The 15,178-nt window shown below is 39.9% G+C and overlaps 1 protein-coding gene across 1 annotated transcript in view; it reads right to left on the minus strand.

Moving 5' to 3' along the window:
* Nucleotides 1-2,751: 2,751 nt before the first annotated feature.
* Nucleotides 2,752-15,178, minus strand: part of znf644b (zinc finger protein 644b) — a 28,842-nt gene continuing 16,415 nt past the window's right edge. The window contains exons 3-7 of the mRNA XM_067597874.1: nucleotides 11,469-14,183; nucleotides 10,103-10,678; nucleotides 8,091-8,213; nucleotides 7,681-7,777; nucleotides 2,752-5,580 (exon numbers count right to left, since the gene is read on the minus strand). Of these exons, the coding sequence (XP_067453975.1) occupies nucleotides 5,403-5,580; nucleotides 7,681-7,777; nucleotides 8,091-8,213; nucleotides 10,103-10,678; nucleotides 11,469-14,169 (3,675 nt within the window). The 5' untranslated portion in view covers nucleotides 14,170-14,183 and the 3' untranslated portion in view covers nucleotides 2,752-5,402. The remainder of the gene's footprint in view (nucleotides 5,581-7,680; nucleotides 7,778-8,090; nucleotides 8,214-10,102; nucleotides 10,679-11,468; nucleotides 14,184-15,178) is intronic.

Below are 15,178 nucleotides of genomic sequence, written 5' to 3' on the forward strand. Positions count from 1 at the left end.
AACATGACCCGCTGTTGTTAAACCTTGTCAACATATTAACCTGAATTCCCCAGTCATTATGGACTGAATTGCCTACATAAGGAAAAAAAATAAATTAATGTACACATATGTGGCGGTATGTGTAATTGAAAAAAAAAATGTAGGCTAGTATTTTCTCAAGCACATCAACAAGGAGTGTGACGTCACATAATGTCCCAAGGCCTGGTTTCGACAACAAAAGCTGGAATGAAAACTGTTAAGCCTATTGTGCCAGACATACATGTTGAAATATATCTGGTATATAACTGTTCTTTAAAGGTAAAATGTAGAATGTCAAATGAAGATACTGTTAAATACGTTTGGTATCCGAGTTAAAGCAGATGAATATCAAATTATTTTTCCTAAAAGTGATCTCAAAAATCATGAGTCATTGGATATCTGGTCATTAAATGGAGACAAACAAAAATAAAGAGGTTTGACATGAGGAGAAAGACTGTTTTGCGAGGGCCAAAAGGTTCATCTCAAGCACATTTGATCCTTGTCAAAATATATTGATTCATGTTCTTTCAAGAGACAGTTGATGTCTTCCTTAATTTCTGACTGGCCATCTGTACTGACTGATGAGAGGAGACTCTTGTTTTCTTTGCAGGCAAAGAGATAATCAATCAGAAACCTAATAAGTCAATTAAGAACGATGGATATGATCATTTCCTATCAAATATATATATGACACAAAATTTCCCTGAATGTTAATTTGCAAAAGAAAGGGTCAGTGATGTCACAGTATCATGTATAATCCCATGCATATGCTTCACATACAAATATATGGCACAATTATTGTAAGGTTTGCATACAGTTGCAGGGGTGGTGACTGGTGGTCAGGCAGCTACAGTGGATGCAGACTGGGCCGAAGGTTTTATGAATTTCCCCTCAGCCACAATCAGTGCAGCCGAGTTTCCTTTGGTGTATCCAGAGGTGAATAATTTATAGGAGGATAAAAGCATTTGTGGTAGAGAGCTAGACAGTCAGACAGTAGAAGGAGGCTGACTGAGAATACCCCCCACCCCCCACCACCACCCCCATCTCAACCCCTCCACCCTGCCCCAACTGAGCTCGCCCCTTGCCGCGCGGTGGCCTTGCACGATACCTCCTTGGACGGCTGCTTGAAGTGCAAATCTGTGTTCCAACTTGTTCCCGGTGCCTGTCAGCATGTTTTCCTCTTGTCAGCAGCGATTGAGTGTGGGCCTGTGTCACCCTTGTACCACCGCTGTAACAGGATCATTGACAGGCCAGTGACACTGCCCAACCAGATAATGGAAACCTATTGATTTTTTCTGCTTTTTTTTTTTCTTTTTCACACAGACAGTCTGTGGCACTTCTGAACAACTGGCCAAAGGACAGGTCATGATCAATGGTCCTGATCTCTGAATCACTGCTGCCGTGGACACTGAATGGGAAAAAACAAGTCTAGCTGACAAAAAAAGTCCCATTAGTTAATGCACGTTTTCTCAGGATGCAGCAACAGGAATGATAAAAATATTTCGACTAAGTTCTGAGTTCAAAATTTACTTCATTGGCTAATAAACAAATGTAACAAAAAGCACAAAGCAGTTCAAGGTTTTCTCACTTTTCCACCTTTTCTCATTTTAATTTGCTAAACCAATATCAAGTGTTACCTCTGAATTAAATGCAGGGTTTCTCTCTGTTTTGTGCGTGCAGGGGTTACCGTTTGCAGTTTTAATGGAGCAATCTCCAGAGAGGAGGCCCCTTTGATACCCATGGCAATGATAAGCATGCATTGGCTGCCTACAATTGGACCCCCATGGCAGATGGTGAGTGTGGGTCCTGCAACAACACATTTCTTTATGTCAGCCTTGTCCCTCTCTTTCTCTCTCCCTCTCCAGCCAGTGGAATAATGAAAAGCCCAATTCTGGTCATGGCTAACTCAATCTCATTATAATCTCTCCTTTTTTATTCATTCGGCCCCTTGGGATGCTGTCTGCCAGCGATGTGGCTTTCAACCTCCAGAGAGAACATCTTTTGAAACAGCCAGGAGACCTAATGAAGTCACAGAGTGGCACAATTATTTCCCAAAGAAGGAGCATTAATGTACTTCAAAATTCCCTCCGGAGAAGCATGATGACAATTGGTTTGTACAGCTTTGATCGCTGCTTTAAATACTGCCCAAGATAAACTGCAGGGTTAGCCCCCTTTGCCACTGGTAAGTAGAAAACCCAGATGTGGCTATCAAGCATTGGATACATCAAATACTCAGCCTGTAACACTAAAAACGCAAGTTTAAAATAGCACATAGCCCTAAAATTACTTTCTGCTGGGAATAATGGTGCAAAGTCATACTGAAATTTGTATCTTTTACCTAATAGAGTGGCAACAAATTTGGTTTAACAAAGACAGATAAAATTGGACCATGTGTTGTGGGAAGGGAATAGTCCATCATCACATAACACACCTTTAAACAACTGAAAGGTTGTTTCTGTAATCTGGAATGAAATGCTTTGAATTATGAAGTTTTTTAATCAGTTTTTAACTAAAATATTACTGTATTTATCAAGTTTGTTTATGCTACTGCTTACAGGGCATTCACTACAACTGTAGGCAGTGCAGTAAGCACAGTGAGTGAGCAGATTACATGATAAACACTAGAAAAATATAAACCATGAATCCAAGGATTTTTCCCCTAAAAAGGAGACTGGACAGACACTGAAAGACTGTAACTGTATTTAAACTGAGTATTGTTACATTCATGAGTGACTTAAGATAGTAAAACCAACATTTATTGATGTGAAAACATGAATAATTACATTAATACAGATATAGCAGAACTAAACATAGTGGATAAACCTAATTACATTACAATGGAATAATTGTAGATTCTTCAGTTTAATTTTCTATTTAGAGCCGTGAGCATTAATGCATTGTCCTTCCTGTGTTGTTGGCCCTGCACTCCACAATGAGCTTCCAAAACACCTTCATGAATTAAAAACCTGACAGTCAGAAATGTTGTACATTTTCTCATACTGATCACTGTGGCCATCCCTTAATTTGTTAATTCACTGTAATGCTTTTTCACCTGATGTTGAATATCCAGACATTTGGCTCTTCTCCTCCTTTAGCATCATCTTATGTGATAAACAGCATTGTCTTGCAAATTAAGTCTTTTGTTCTACCTAAATCTCACACAGCTTGCTCAATTATCCACTCTTGTCAAACCCTTTGTCCACTCCACCTAAACTGCTGTTGTAAATGATCTCAGCAGTTACCAAGTAGCCAGATGCTACTCCCAATACCTTCAATTCTCCTTATGGGGTAGTGTGACAGAACCATAATATATTCTCCAATATCAACATTACATTGATACTCTATTTTACCTGGTACCACTAAAAATGCTTTAGTATATTTAGCTTTAAGAATAATTCCCTAAATTCACAGCAGTGACATTTACTTTTATATCATGCAAGTTTTTCATCGATGTCACTGATTTATACACAAACAGTCACCTACAAAAGCTGTATTAGAATCTTATCAATACTAAGTCTAAAAACTATCAAGCCTGAGTAAGAATGAACAACTTGTAATGATAAGAATTGCACTGTATGTTAGGGAGTGCTACACCTCTACAGTTTAAAATCTTCAATATAACAATCTCAATATTTCGAGAAGATAAATAAATACATAAAATACCATTATAACTAACTTTATGACTTCTGCTCAAATAACTAGTGTAAATCTACAGTTCTATTCTTTTTAAAGATTTTTACGTTATATTATAGTCATTGGCATCTAATAAAATATGAAAAACTATCATGGAACATACAGACATTGCTGAAAGCAATATACACATTGTAAATATTTATCATAATATTGATGCAATATATTAACTTTTCTTTCTTATTTTGAGTTTTTAATTTAAAAAACAAGTTTTTATCAAAATAGTTTACTGTGAGTTGTGTCTTTTGGCAATGAGACTACACATTACATTGGTGCAGAGAAGAGTGTCAAAGGAGGACAAACTGCTGAAATAAAGCACACATGGACCATGTGCACACAGAGCATTAAACATATTAAACGTACTTTCGCAAAAGACAAAGTCCTATCTTTCAGTGATAGAACCTGGTAAAAATTTCAGTCATTATCCTTGCTGGGTTGGTTGACCACTATAAATGTACTACAAAAAAGTGCAACATCATTTCAAAATGTCATCTTTGCACTTTGCATAGCCTGCTCTCCTGTCTGAAAGTATTGTCTGCTAGCCTGCAAAATAAGCACCAAGTTCTGAGAGCTGTAGGGATTGGAGGACAGGTGATGGACATGCATAATGTTCAGTAACAGTGGTCTAGACTTTTTTAGGATGAATTTAAGTGTGACATCACTAATTACAACACATTCTTACTCACATGAGAACCAAAAGACAAAAGAAATTGAACCACAACTGATTTTGGGTTCAAGCCTTTGCAAATAGAGAGCTGCCAAAATGAGAAAAAATAACTCTCACGGTATATTGTTATAACTGGAAAGTTTTCTTGTTATAACTTGAGACATTTCTCATTATAAAAAGACGTTCACGGCTATAATGAGAACAGGATTTCAGAAATTACACTGATGGCTAAGCAGGAGAACAAACAATGACAGAACAAGCTGTCCCAACATAATATAACATCTCGAATCTCACTTTGATTAAGCGAGATTCTTTCTCTGATGCAGGCACAGAGAGGCGAAATCCTCCAAACTAATGACAGTCCCGTGTACATTGCTTAACAAGAGCACTATTTCATTGTGTGTTGGTTGCAACAGAAAGTGGGACATGAAGTTAATTCAAATGCTCAGTCACAGGGATTTCTGTCGTATTGGAGGAACATCGCTACTTTTAGCTTTTCTTACAATGACAAAAAGTTTCTCCTACCAAGAGATATTTTTTTATATAATTAGAAAACTTCCCCTTTTTGACAACAAGTTACAAGTGAGATATTTGGATATTTTTTTTTTTTCATTTTATAATGAGAATGTTTTCTCAATAACAAGGCACTTTTTATCATGACAAAAATATGAGAAACATTTTTTTCTCACAATGGCAGCTCTGCAGTGCCAGATCAGCTTATACTGAGGAAATGTTTTGTGCTGGTGCTGCTCAGACTGCCACTGTGATTCTTGCCATTGTTGTCCCTACCTTATACAGCAGTCAAAAACATAAATCCTACAAGTTGTATTAGCTAAGTTGATAAGGCAAAGCATTGCATTTGAATATCACATAATTTAGTTTTTGCTAATACATAAGGTATTATCAAGATATACTATCATTAATAAGTCTTGATTAACTAGTATACTCATATAAACAGTTACAGGATTCATCTAAAATAATGTGCTGAACATACGGTGTGTAAAATCAGGAGGCAGCTGGTAGAACTCTACTCAGGATCTGAGTGCTGATGTGACATGCTTATTTGTATTTTGTGATGAAGACCCAGAACCTCTACCATCCCTGTCCCTGAGTAGGGCACGCTGGTGTGCAGAAGGTGCCTCTGTAAATGCTTGATCCAATCCTCCTGGATAGACAGGGGACCCTGGAAGACTAGGTCGCAGAATCTGCAGAAATAAAGCAAGGGGAGAGTGAATGCACTATTATGTTCTTCCAGTACCAAATGTAAGATGTTCTCTATAGTATCAAGACCTCTCTACCACCCGGTTGCATATTTCTTATGTGCAGGGACTGGTGCAGGGGTCAGGTGATGTCTGCAGCCACCAATTTCACAAGAGCGGTAAGAGATGTACGAGAGGACAACCTTTTGTGACTTAATAGTATAAGAGAGATTTCAAGAGTTGATTCTCTTAGTCTTAGGGTTTCTGTGAAGATTGTTGGGTTAATAAAGATGTACCTGGGATATTACTCTTACAAGCGGTTCACATGACCCAGGTACAAAGGCTTCAACTGAAGCTAGTGAAGGGAAAGCTGTTGTCCACTGACTACTGTGTCTTCACAGTTTGTAGCTCCTTCATAGTTTAGAGGATTGTTTTGTGAGGGCTGCAGTATCTGCCCTGCTTCCCTATTTTGTCAAATGCCTTCCTTTTCACTTTTAAGCTGACTCAGTGGTCTCCCAAGCAGCTGTAGACTACACACCTTAGTGGTTTCCCAGGAGAACTGACTACACTAACAAACAAAGAAAAAGTCAATGCTTCAATGTTTGCACTCTCAAAGGAGTTGTAGCTCTTGAGATATTTGGCAAGCCATGTGGCCCATATTTGAGGAAAATACTGGGTGCAGAGTCTGGAAGAGGATAGACACAATAGCTGCGTCCTAAGTTTAAGAAGAGTTATGCCTTTTAAGCAAGGGAGTACCCTTCATCATACATGAAAGGAAGCTTGCTGACCTGTGTTTCAGGGAAAGTGAAAAGGCTGCTCCTGAACCGGAGGAGGCTGATCAGAAGGAGTGTAAACACATTGTCATATTGATAGGACAGGTCAGGCCTTGGGAGAGGACCCCCACAGTGGGTCTTGCACCTGCCCCACAGACCAGCCTAGGACCAGGACAAGCATAGTTAGAGCTTTAGTGACTTACTTACTTGCTTACAAATAAACTTGCAAACTAAAGAGAGCAGTAAGGGCCAGCTGGCCATACCTGCACAGCAAGCAAATTCAGTGATCTCACAGACCACCACTTTCCAGGTTGCCACTGATCTCTTTAGGAACTGATCTGGACAGCACTGCCTATTCAGGCCAAAATTTAACGGTATTAGAAAAGCAGACCATAATAGAAGTACCATATGGCAAAAGGTTAGGTGGGTTCCATTCCTGATATTTTTGTCACACCACATTAGATTTAGGAATCAGGATTTTAAAATTACTTAGGCAACAGGCTACTGTGTGCATGGTCAGAGGACCAGTGACAGACTCATCTGTGGTAGGTCCAGCTACATCTGCAGCACTTAAGCCTGCTCTATCAGACCAGGTGGGATCCCTCTCAAAGATCAGAGTTCCAGGACCTAATGTTGGATCCAGACTGTGCTATGTCACTTTTCATATATTTGGGACATGGTGCAGCGAACACCAGGTACATCTTTAAAGCCCCCGATATTGTACAGTTCCTCCAGGAACTCTTCGACTCTAGAGAGTGGGGGTGGTGGTTGTAATTAAGACAAATATGGAAATATGATTTGGCTGAGGGGGAATGAAAAGTGGTTTGCCAATTCTATAAGGAAAGTCTAGGAATCCATCACAAGGTCCACCCTGGAGTTTGGAGTTGGCTTTCAGTGGGCTAGAGAATGCCAGGTTTATGTGGACGGTGGTGTGTCATGGCATGGCTGCATAATGGGTATTATTGCACCATTGGTAGGTATGTGCTGCTGCCACTTAGTCTGTCATATCCATACTTACACTGTTCTACTCTCGTAATGTGAATGCAGCCACTTTCTTTGGGCAACAGGTGCTCAGCAGTTGCTACTGGTTTTGGTCTCCTGGGTGGACCTTGATAAATCAGTGATCCCAGATGAGAAATGACCACCTATCTATTTCAGTCAGCTTAGTGGCTGGTGGGATGGCTTATGCGTCTTCTCATCTCTTTCAATTGGGCCCTAGTGTCTTAGAGCCTTGGTCCCATACAGACAAAATATGTAACTGGGCGGAGAGACCTCTTGCTTCACTCTTTCTCAGAGAACCATGGTTACATGTGTAACTTTCCATTCTATGTACCTGCAGGTGAGTGTGTACATCTCAGCATTCAAGGAGGGTAAAATCTTCTTTTTTAGCCCAGGCCTTAGTCTTGGCTTCTTCTGTTTATAATCATAGCCTAAAACAACAAAACAACACACTGCTGTATCTGATAGAGTGTATTAAGTTATCACTGACAGGAGGCATAAATAAATAATCCCAAAGCCCAGGATCTATTCTAGTCAACGTCCATTTTTTAATTAACATACATTGGGGTAGACTAATTCATTAAATGTGCCAATGCAGCATTAATCACATTTATTCTGTTTCTTCTTAATTTGCTTCCACAGAGAGCACCACTTGATCACTACACTTGGATCACAAAATTTGATTGCATGGCACAGGAAAGAAATATGATGACACTTTGCTTTTGTATATTGTAAAAAACTTACCTGGTTCTTCCAAAATGGCAATCCTCTTCCTGCATGCATAGGCTTGAAGACGACCAGACAGACTGACAGCAGTGGGGAGGCTGCTGTTACACTGAAGACATGATTCATTTGAATCACATTCTCCTGAAAGACAGAACATTGAAAAACTAAAATCAACTCCAAGAGAATAAGGCAAATTGATCAAAACATTTAGGTTGAAATTATTTGATTATCTTTTCCATTTGCAAAATCTTTTAGCTTTAATGGAAAATTTGATTGGATAATGTTCATTTTAATACAGTTTATCTGTTTGTCTTAAATCTTACATGGTGGAGTATCAGAAGTTAGCTAGTTTTTAAGGAGAAGTGTATTCTAGGATAGAGTTTGAGTTTATGCAGTAATTTTATTATCAGGCAAAACTGTTACTCCCATTGTGCTCTAAACTCTTCTTCCACCTGGTTTCATTCTAAGCATCTGATTTGCACTCTCCTGTTTGAAAAGTGTTACTGGTAAAGTTTAACACAATCTTGTGTCTTCAGGGGGCCTATTTTCACATACACCACCTCATGAGAGTCACGGAGGATTCATAAACCACACAAAAAAATCACAGATCTGTTAGTCCTATGACAGGAAGCTGGCAATGGCACTGCTGTGCACCACTGCCTGTTAATAAATATTCAGAATTAGACAGTTTCGTAGTTTTCTTTCAAAATGAAATAAAGCAGGTTCCCCAGACTTGATTATTGCTGTGGTGTGAGAAAAGGAACCTGATATTTCTTTTTAAGGTGAATTTGGCTTTACAAGAAAATATTAAAAACTATATAGTGATGCTGTGATCATGTCTTCACAGAAAGAAAGAAAAAATATCAATTCTTAATGGTTGTCCTGTTAAATTACTAATTATATGCTGTCTTAAACTTAAGGTGATTATACAATATAAACAAAAACATTTACATCCAACCAGTATATTACAATTTGCAATCAGTTTTCAGGAGGCAGCAGCTATGTTTGGGAGTAAATTGCAGCTGCTACTATAACACCATGGAGCACCATACCATTTGGTTTAAAACGGAACTTAACAATGAGCAATTTGATATTAAATCTTTATCATCATCTTTCTTGTTACCTGAGTGAAAATTTGATTTGGACACACATTAAACAAAAGCGTATAAACACAGATGATGGGCTTCCAACTCAACATCAAGAGGATCTTATGATTTTTTAATGTGAACTTCAAAAGTACTTGGGCGACATTCAATGTACAGTATGTATTTTTTTCCATGAATCAAACAACTGAACTATTCTGATTGTTTTACTGGTTTCTGCCTACAGTGTTCAGGCATCTGTACTGAGATACTATAAATGTGTAATTAAATATTGATTAAAATCAGAGGCTTGATGCGTACAATAAACAGTGAACCTCCCTGCAATTGAACAAAGAGGCCAAATGCTTCCCAAGAAATATATATTGCGTTGCAAGTGTTTCCACCTGCACTTGCTTTGCTTGTAAGTTTCGTTTTTACTGTCAAATGTTCAGGATCAGGACTTTAAATCTGTCCACGATATATGAGGTATTTAAATCAAATCACAAACACCAGAGAAATGCTAGACATAGGCTTTTTATGTTTGGGTTTGCAAAATATCTACAAATCAGGTTCACTTTACATGATTGCTGCTGAAGGTTTTTGTATGCATTTGCTTTTGTACCTCCAACAATGTGTAAATCAACTTGCAGAGACTTGAAACCTGCCTAAAATGCTTTGCCAGTAATGTAAGTTACTGTATATGTGCATATATACCATCATAGCCTCTAATGTCCCAAAATATAAGTTATTATTATAATAACTATAATAATAATTGATATTATTTTATTGTGGACACAAGTTATGTTGTGCCCACAAGAGTAAAAGATAAAAAAATTCAGGGGCTGCGTATTATCAAGGGGCTAAAACATGCAAAACCACTCATATGGCCCTTTAAGAGACTGTTAAAACATGAAATTGCTGTGAAACCCTGAGCAAAAAACTCCATACCATGAGCCCAGTTTGGTTCCACACTGGTCACTTCAGTCTCCTCCATGCAATCTTTGGTAATATCATGGAGCTTGGTTGCATAGGTTTCCTGCTTGTTTCTCGCTGTAAGCTCCATACTCTCCTGTCTTGCCTTGAGAAGTTCAACTAAAATGCTTGAGGAGGCCTTTGTGCCTCTTTGTGCTTCTAACTGTAGCTTTTTCTGCTCTGAGAAGGCCTCTGTCTCCTGTTTTGGTGCAAAGCTGTCCAATACGGGATGTGGACTCCTCATCTCATACTGGATTTTCACTGGTAGTCCAGTACGCATCAGGAACAAGCCATTGCTGCTGATGAATTTCTGAGAGACGAAAGGCTGTGAGGGGAACTGGCTCTTGTTGAGGACCTGGAGGATGTTGTGATGCTCCTTTTTGTCCTGTAGGAGTTCATTTAGGATGCACAGGGGGGACTTACTGCTACTGGTACCACTTCTCCCTATTCGTTTCAGGTGTCCCCTCACATGGTTCGACAGGCCAGTCTTAGTATCAAACCAACCCCAGCACAGAGGACACGTGTGCTCTCCTTGTGTTTCTGGCTTAATGGCTGTAATACAAGTTCAAAAGATTGATACAATAAATGAAATGAAAGAACAAGAATGCTATAAACACAGTTTTGATCAACAACACTCACACAGTTTAACATGAGTTAGTACAATAGTGTAGACTGCTTTAGATTGCTTTACATTCTACAAGCTTTTATATAAAGGGGAATTCTACAGTAGCTACATTTAAGGTCGTTTTAAAGGAATAATTTGACATTTTGGAAAATATTCTCATACTATTTCTTTCTTCAAGTAAGATAAGAAGATTGCTACCACTCTCATGTCTGTATAGTAAATATGTAGCTGGAGCCAGCAGCCAGTTACTGGAAGCAGAGAAACAGCTAGCCTGGCTCTGTCAAAGGGGCCAGGTGGTAGGCAACCAGGGGAGACTCCCGGAAGGTGTTGGTTCCGGCCAAGAAATAGTCCAGCTCATAACCATCTGAGAATTGTTGTTTTTACACTCAGAATTTTGTACGGATTAAACAAACTAGATACAACATGTTATTTTGTGAGCTTCAAAAGGGTGATTTTGTTACCTTTGAACAGAGTCAGGCTAGCTGTTTCCCTCCCTTTTCCAGTCTTTATGCTAAGCTAATGGGCTGCTGGCTGTACAGACGTGAAAGTGTTATTGATCCTATCCTCAAACTCTCTGCAAGAAAACAAATAAGCATTTCCCTAAATGTCAAACTATTCCTTTAAGCCAGAGAAAGTTGGCTTCATTAAATAAAAGACAGAATCTTCTGTTCTGAGTTGGCGTGTAGCTGCTGGTAAGGGATGAACTAATATTTTCACCTTTTCTCACTTTCCTCATGCCAGTGGGGATCCTTCTGCGGATTCGTGGTTGCCGGTCCCGCAACGCCACTTGCTCCGGCGAAACCATGTGACGAGCGTTATAACTCAAGCCAACTCGGTGAAGGTGCCCTCGCACATGATTGGACAGACCCACTCCAGACTCAAACATAGCAGGGCAGTACGGGCAGAGCTTGTGTTCGACCCCTGGTGTGGGCAAAACGTCAAAGCTGTCACTTGTAGATGTAAAAGGCGACTCCAGGGAATCATCACACACTGTAGTTTCGATATACTCCTCCTTGATTATGAGTTGCTCTATGTCACTGCAGTCTTCATCGCCATCATCTTCATTCTGGAGTACATGGGAGCTTTGGTCTTTGGCTGAAAACCTCTGCCTCTTTCTGAAATACCTCCGAGCATACGGGTTCCTTTCATTCTCGCTGCTTTCCAAGAAGCTGCCTGTAGCTTCACTGGTGTCATCACTGAAGTTATCGTTGCCCTCACAGCCTTTCTCTAGCTCCCTATCTGCAGACTGCTTCTGAAGCCTCTGGCTAAGCCTTGGCAATATATTACCATTCATATTGTCAATACTGTTATGCAAAGGTGCTGCCATTTTTCTCACTGATGGAGAATTTTGGTTTACTGTCTCTTGTGAACTCCCGCTTGCCAGATCATTCCCGTTTCCCTGACAGAACATCCGGTCTAATTTAGGATTGCTGGTTGATAGTAAAAAATCTACAGTTGCAGGACAGTTCACATGCTTTGAGCTGCCAAAAGCCTTGTGGTCATTTTTTTTATCGTCTTGTTTCACACAGGTGAGATCAGTTGCCACATCTAATTTTTCTACTGGTTGTAGGAGTAACTTTCCATGCTTGTCGATCCTCCATAAAGATGGTGACAGCGTGTTTTCAGTGCAGCACTTGAACTGAGGGGACTTTATGTTTTTGTCTGACATTAGCGTGTTGGACTTTTTAATGTAAATTTCCCCTTTTTTACTGGGCCAGTGGGGGAAATGGGCTGTTTCTCCAAAAGTAGACTGAGGTTTAGACCTGGCATTTTTTGGCTGTTCAGCATACTTCTTATAATTGCCACTGTGTGATCGTTGACGCTCCAACTCTGAATGTCTTTCCAATGCTACTTTGTCCCTGCAAGTGAAAAAACCCATTTTACACTGAACGTGAACATGGTCTGCTTCCTCTGCATCATTAGTATGAGTCATTTTCCTGTATTGAGTCTGGTGTGTGTTGAGGTGTGCGACATGTAGGTGTGCTTCAAGTGCCTGCTGTGTCAGTGTAATGTAGTTACACTCCTCACAGAAGTAGTAATGTTTCAGATTATCATGTGTTTTGGCATGCTGGACAAAGATTTTAGGGCAATTACAGCCAAATACACACTGAGGGCACTGTACTGCGGTGGCCCCATCTTCCAGTTCAGTGTTTTTGAGAACTTTGATTTCCTCCATAAGTTTTTCCAGCCTGTCTTGGTGAATAATAATGTGCCTCATGAGGGAGTTTCTATCACAGAACAAACGCCCACACTCCCTGCATATAAAGGGCTGTGAAACATTGTCACTGTTCACCTGATTATGCTTGCCTAAATGATACATCATATGTCTATGGAAATGTCTTTTTTCCTTGAAATTAACATTGCATATTGTGCAAGAAAAGAAAAGTGGATCTTGTTCAAGTTGCTCTGTCTTCAGTTGTTCCACTTTTAGACTAAAATTGTCTTCATCTTCAGGGTCATTTTCCTCATTACAGCCTTCCTGTGCTGTGCTATACACACGGTGCTCAGAGTCTAAAGCTGTGCTCCTAGAAAGATCTTTGAATGGCATAACTGAATATTTATTATCAGATTGTGTACCCATAGATTTGTGTTTGTTGGCGACATTTAAAACATTATTACCTCTGCAAAAATGTCTGTATGTGTGATTTAAGCTGTTGTTAACCTTTTCTTGAGAGCTTGACGTGCTTATTACATGTGTGTTGTGCTTCCTGTGTCTTTGGTGCATCACTTTGGTCTCCAGCCTTCTGTCATTGTGCAAGAAGCGCTCTCTTGCCGAATCCCATCTGAATACTTCACTATCATCATAATCGTCTGAGGAGCTTTCTGACCATTCTGCATCCCGTAGAGATCTTGTTTTTATTGTCTGTTTTGTCAAAGGTTGGCTAATGTGCATTTGCTCTGCACTGTCACCTGACAGTGTGGAATAGGCCAGTTTAGACTCATTCTCCTCCGAGTGAGACAGTGGCGTGTTGACACCTGGCTGTGTGGCCAGTGTTTTTACGACGGGCCCCGCTGTGTTCTTCCAAGCGTCTGATTGAAGCTCACTAGGTGGTGGTAACACCTCGGGGCTCGTGTCCTTCTCCGGTTGCCACGCGGCATCCAGGACATTGTTGGATAAAACAGTGCCTTTGTTCAGGACACAGTGTACCTCTGAGGTGGGGTGTGAACCAGGTCCATTAACAAGTGCTCCTGAAGGCAATGAATTGCCTGCATGGGGAACAGCAGGGACACTCCTGTATACAAATGGATTCGGCTGGGTTCCATTTAAAGGGTTTTCGTGTTCATCTGAGGACAGACCTGCAGCATTGTTCTTCAGGGAGAATGTGTGACTCTGTAATGGCTCCTGAGTACGACCTGGGCTGTCAGACACCGGTTCCACGTCTTTGTCCTCTTGTGCATTTGGCTTCAGATGAGACATAGTACCAATACTTTCTGAAATATAAAAGAATATCACAAAATTGTACAAAAACTGTACAAAAGTGTACTCTGTATGTACATTTCTAATCATTTCAAGCATGACATACTTTACAAGTATATTACTTTCTTATTATAGTGCAGTATTCCAACATGTGAAGACAACTTGCCAAAGAAATAATTCAGATGCAAATTATAAACTGGTATAATAAAAACCAGTGCTTTTTTTCTTATTCATGCTGCAAATGTGGTAAAATAGTTTTTTGGGCTATTCCCACTGCTACGTAAAATGAGAGAGGTATTATTCTGTGCCGCATTATGATTTTCCAACACCCTCTTTCGCCACCTCTATTCACAACAAACCCTGCTGTTAGCCCTGAATACCCTGGCGAGGATGCTTAATTATGTGAGCGTACCTCTGGGATACAACCTTCCTGCTTCTCCACCTAAAGTTCTCAGTCGTCTGCTAAAATTGACCAATTTCCATGGGAACAAAGTACACCTCCAATGAGATCATATTGCGTCTTATCACTCTGTGATGGTGCCAACACAGATCCCAGCATGAGACTGTTGTTACTTCAATCCTGACAAATTGGCAGGCACACAATCTGTCTAAAACACAAACACAGACCCACACAAAGAAAACATACACCTTTGCACATACACATGGACCGGTTTATGAATGGTTACATTCAAGGCACAATATATTCACTTTTTGGTTGTTTTTTGACTTGAAAGCACTTACATATGCAGAATTTGAGTTAGTAAATAGTATGCAATATATGATGATTTAACATGTGTTACATTTTACAACAGATTGCATTATGTGTCCAGAGCTGATTTAGTTTAAAATGATATGCTCAGTGGATTTGGCATCCAGGGCTGGTCGCTCTCTACAGGAAGCTGCGTTGCTAACGAAGTGGTAAATTCAGTGTTAATGAGTGGCTTCACTGTTACCACCTCTGAGGTAAAACCTTCCGAGCTCCATATTCTCCCCATCTGTTGTGGTGTTA

This window comes from Thunnus thynnus, chromosome 8 (assembly GCF_963924715.1).
Source record: "Thunnus thynnus chromosome 8, fThuThy2.1, whole genome shotgun sequence".
Classification (NCBI taxonomy): Eukaryota; Metazoa; Chordata; class Actinopteri; order Scombriformes; family Scombridae; genus Thunnus; species Thunnus thynnus.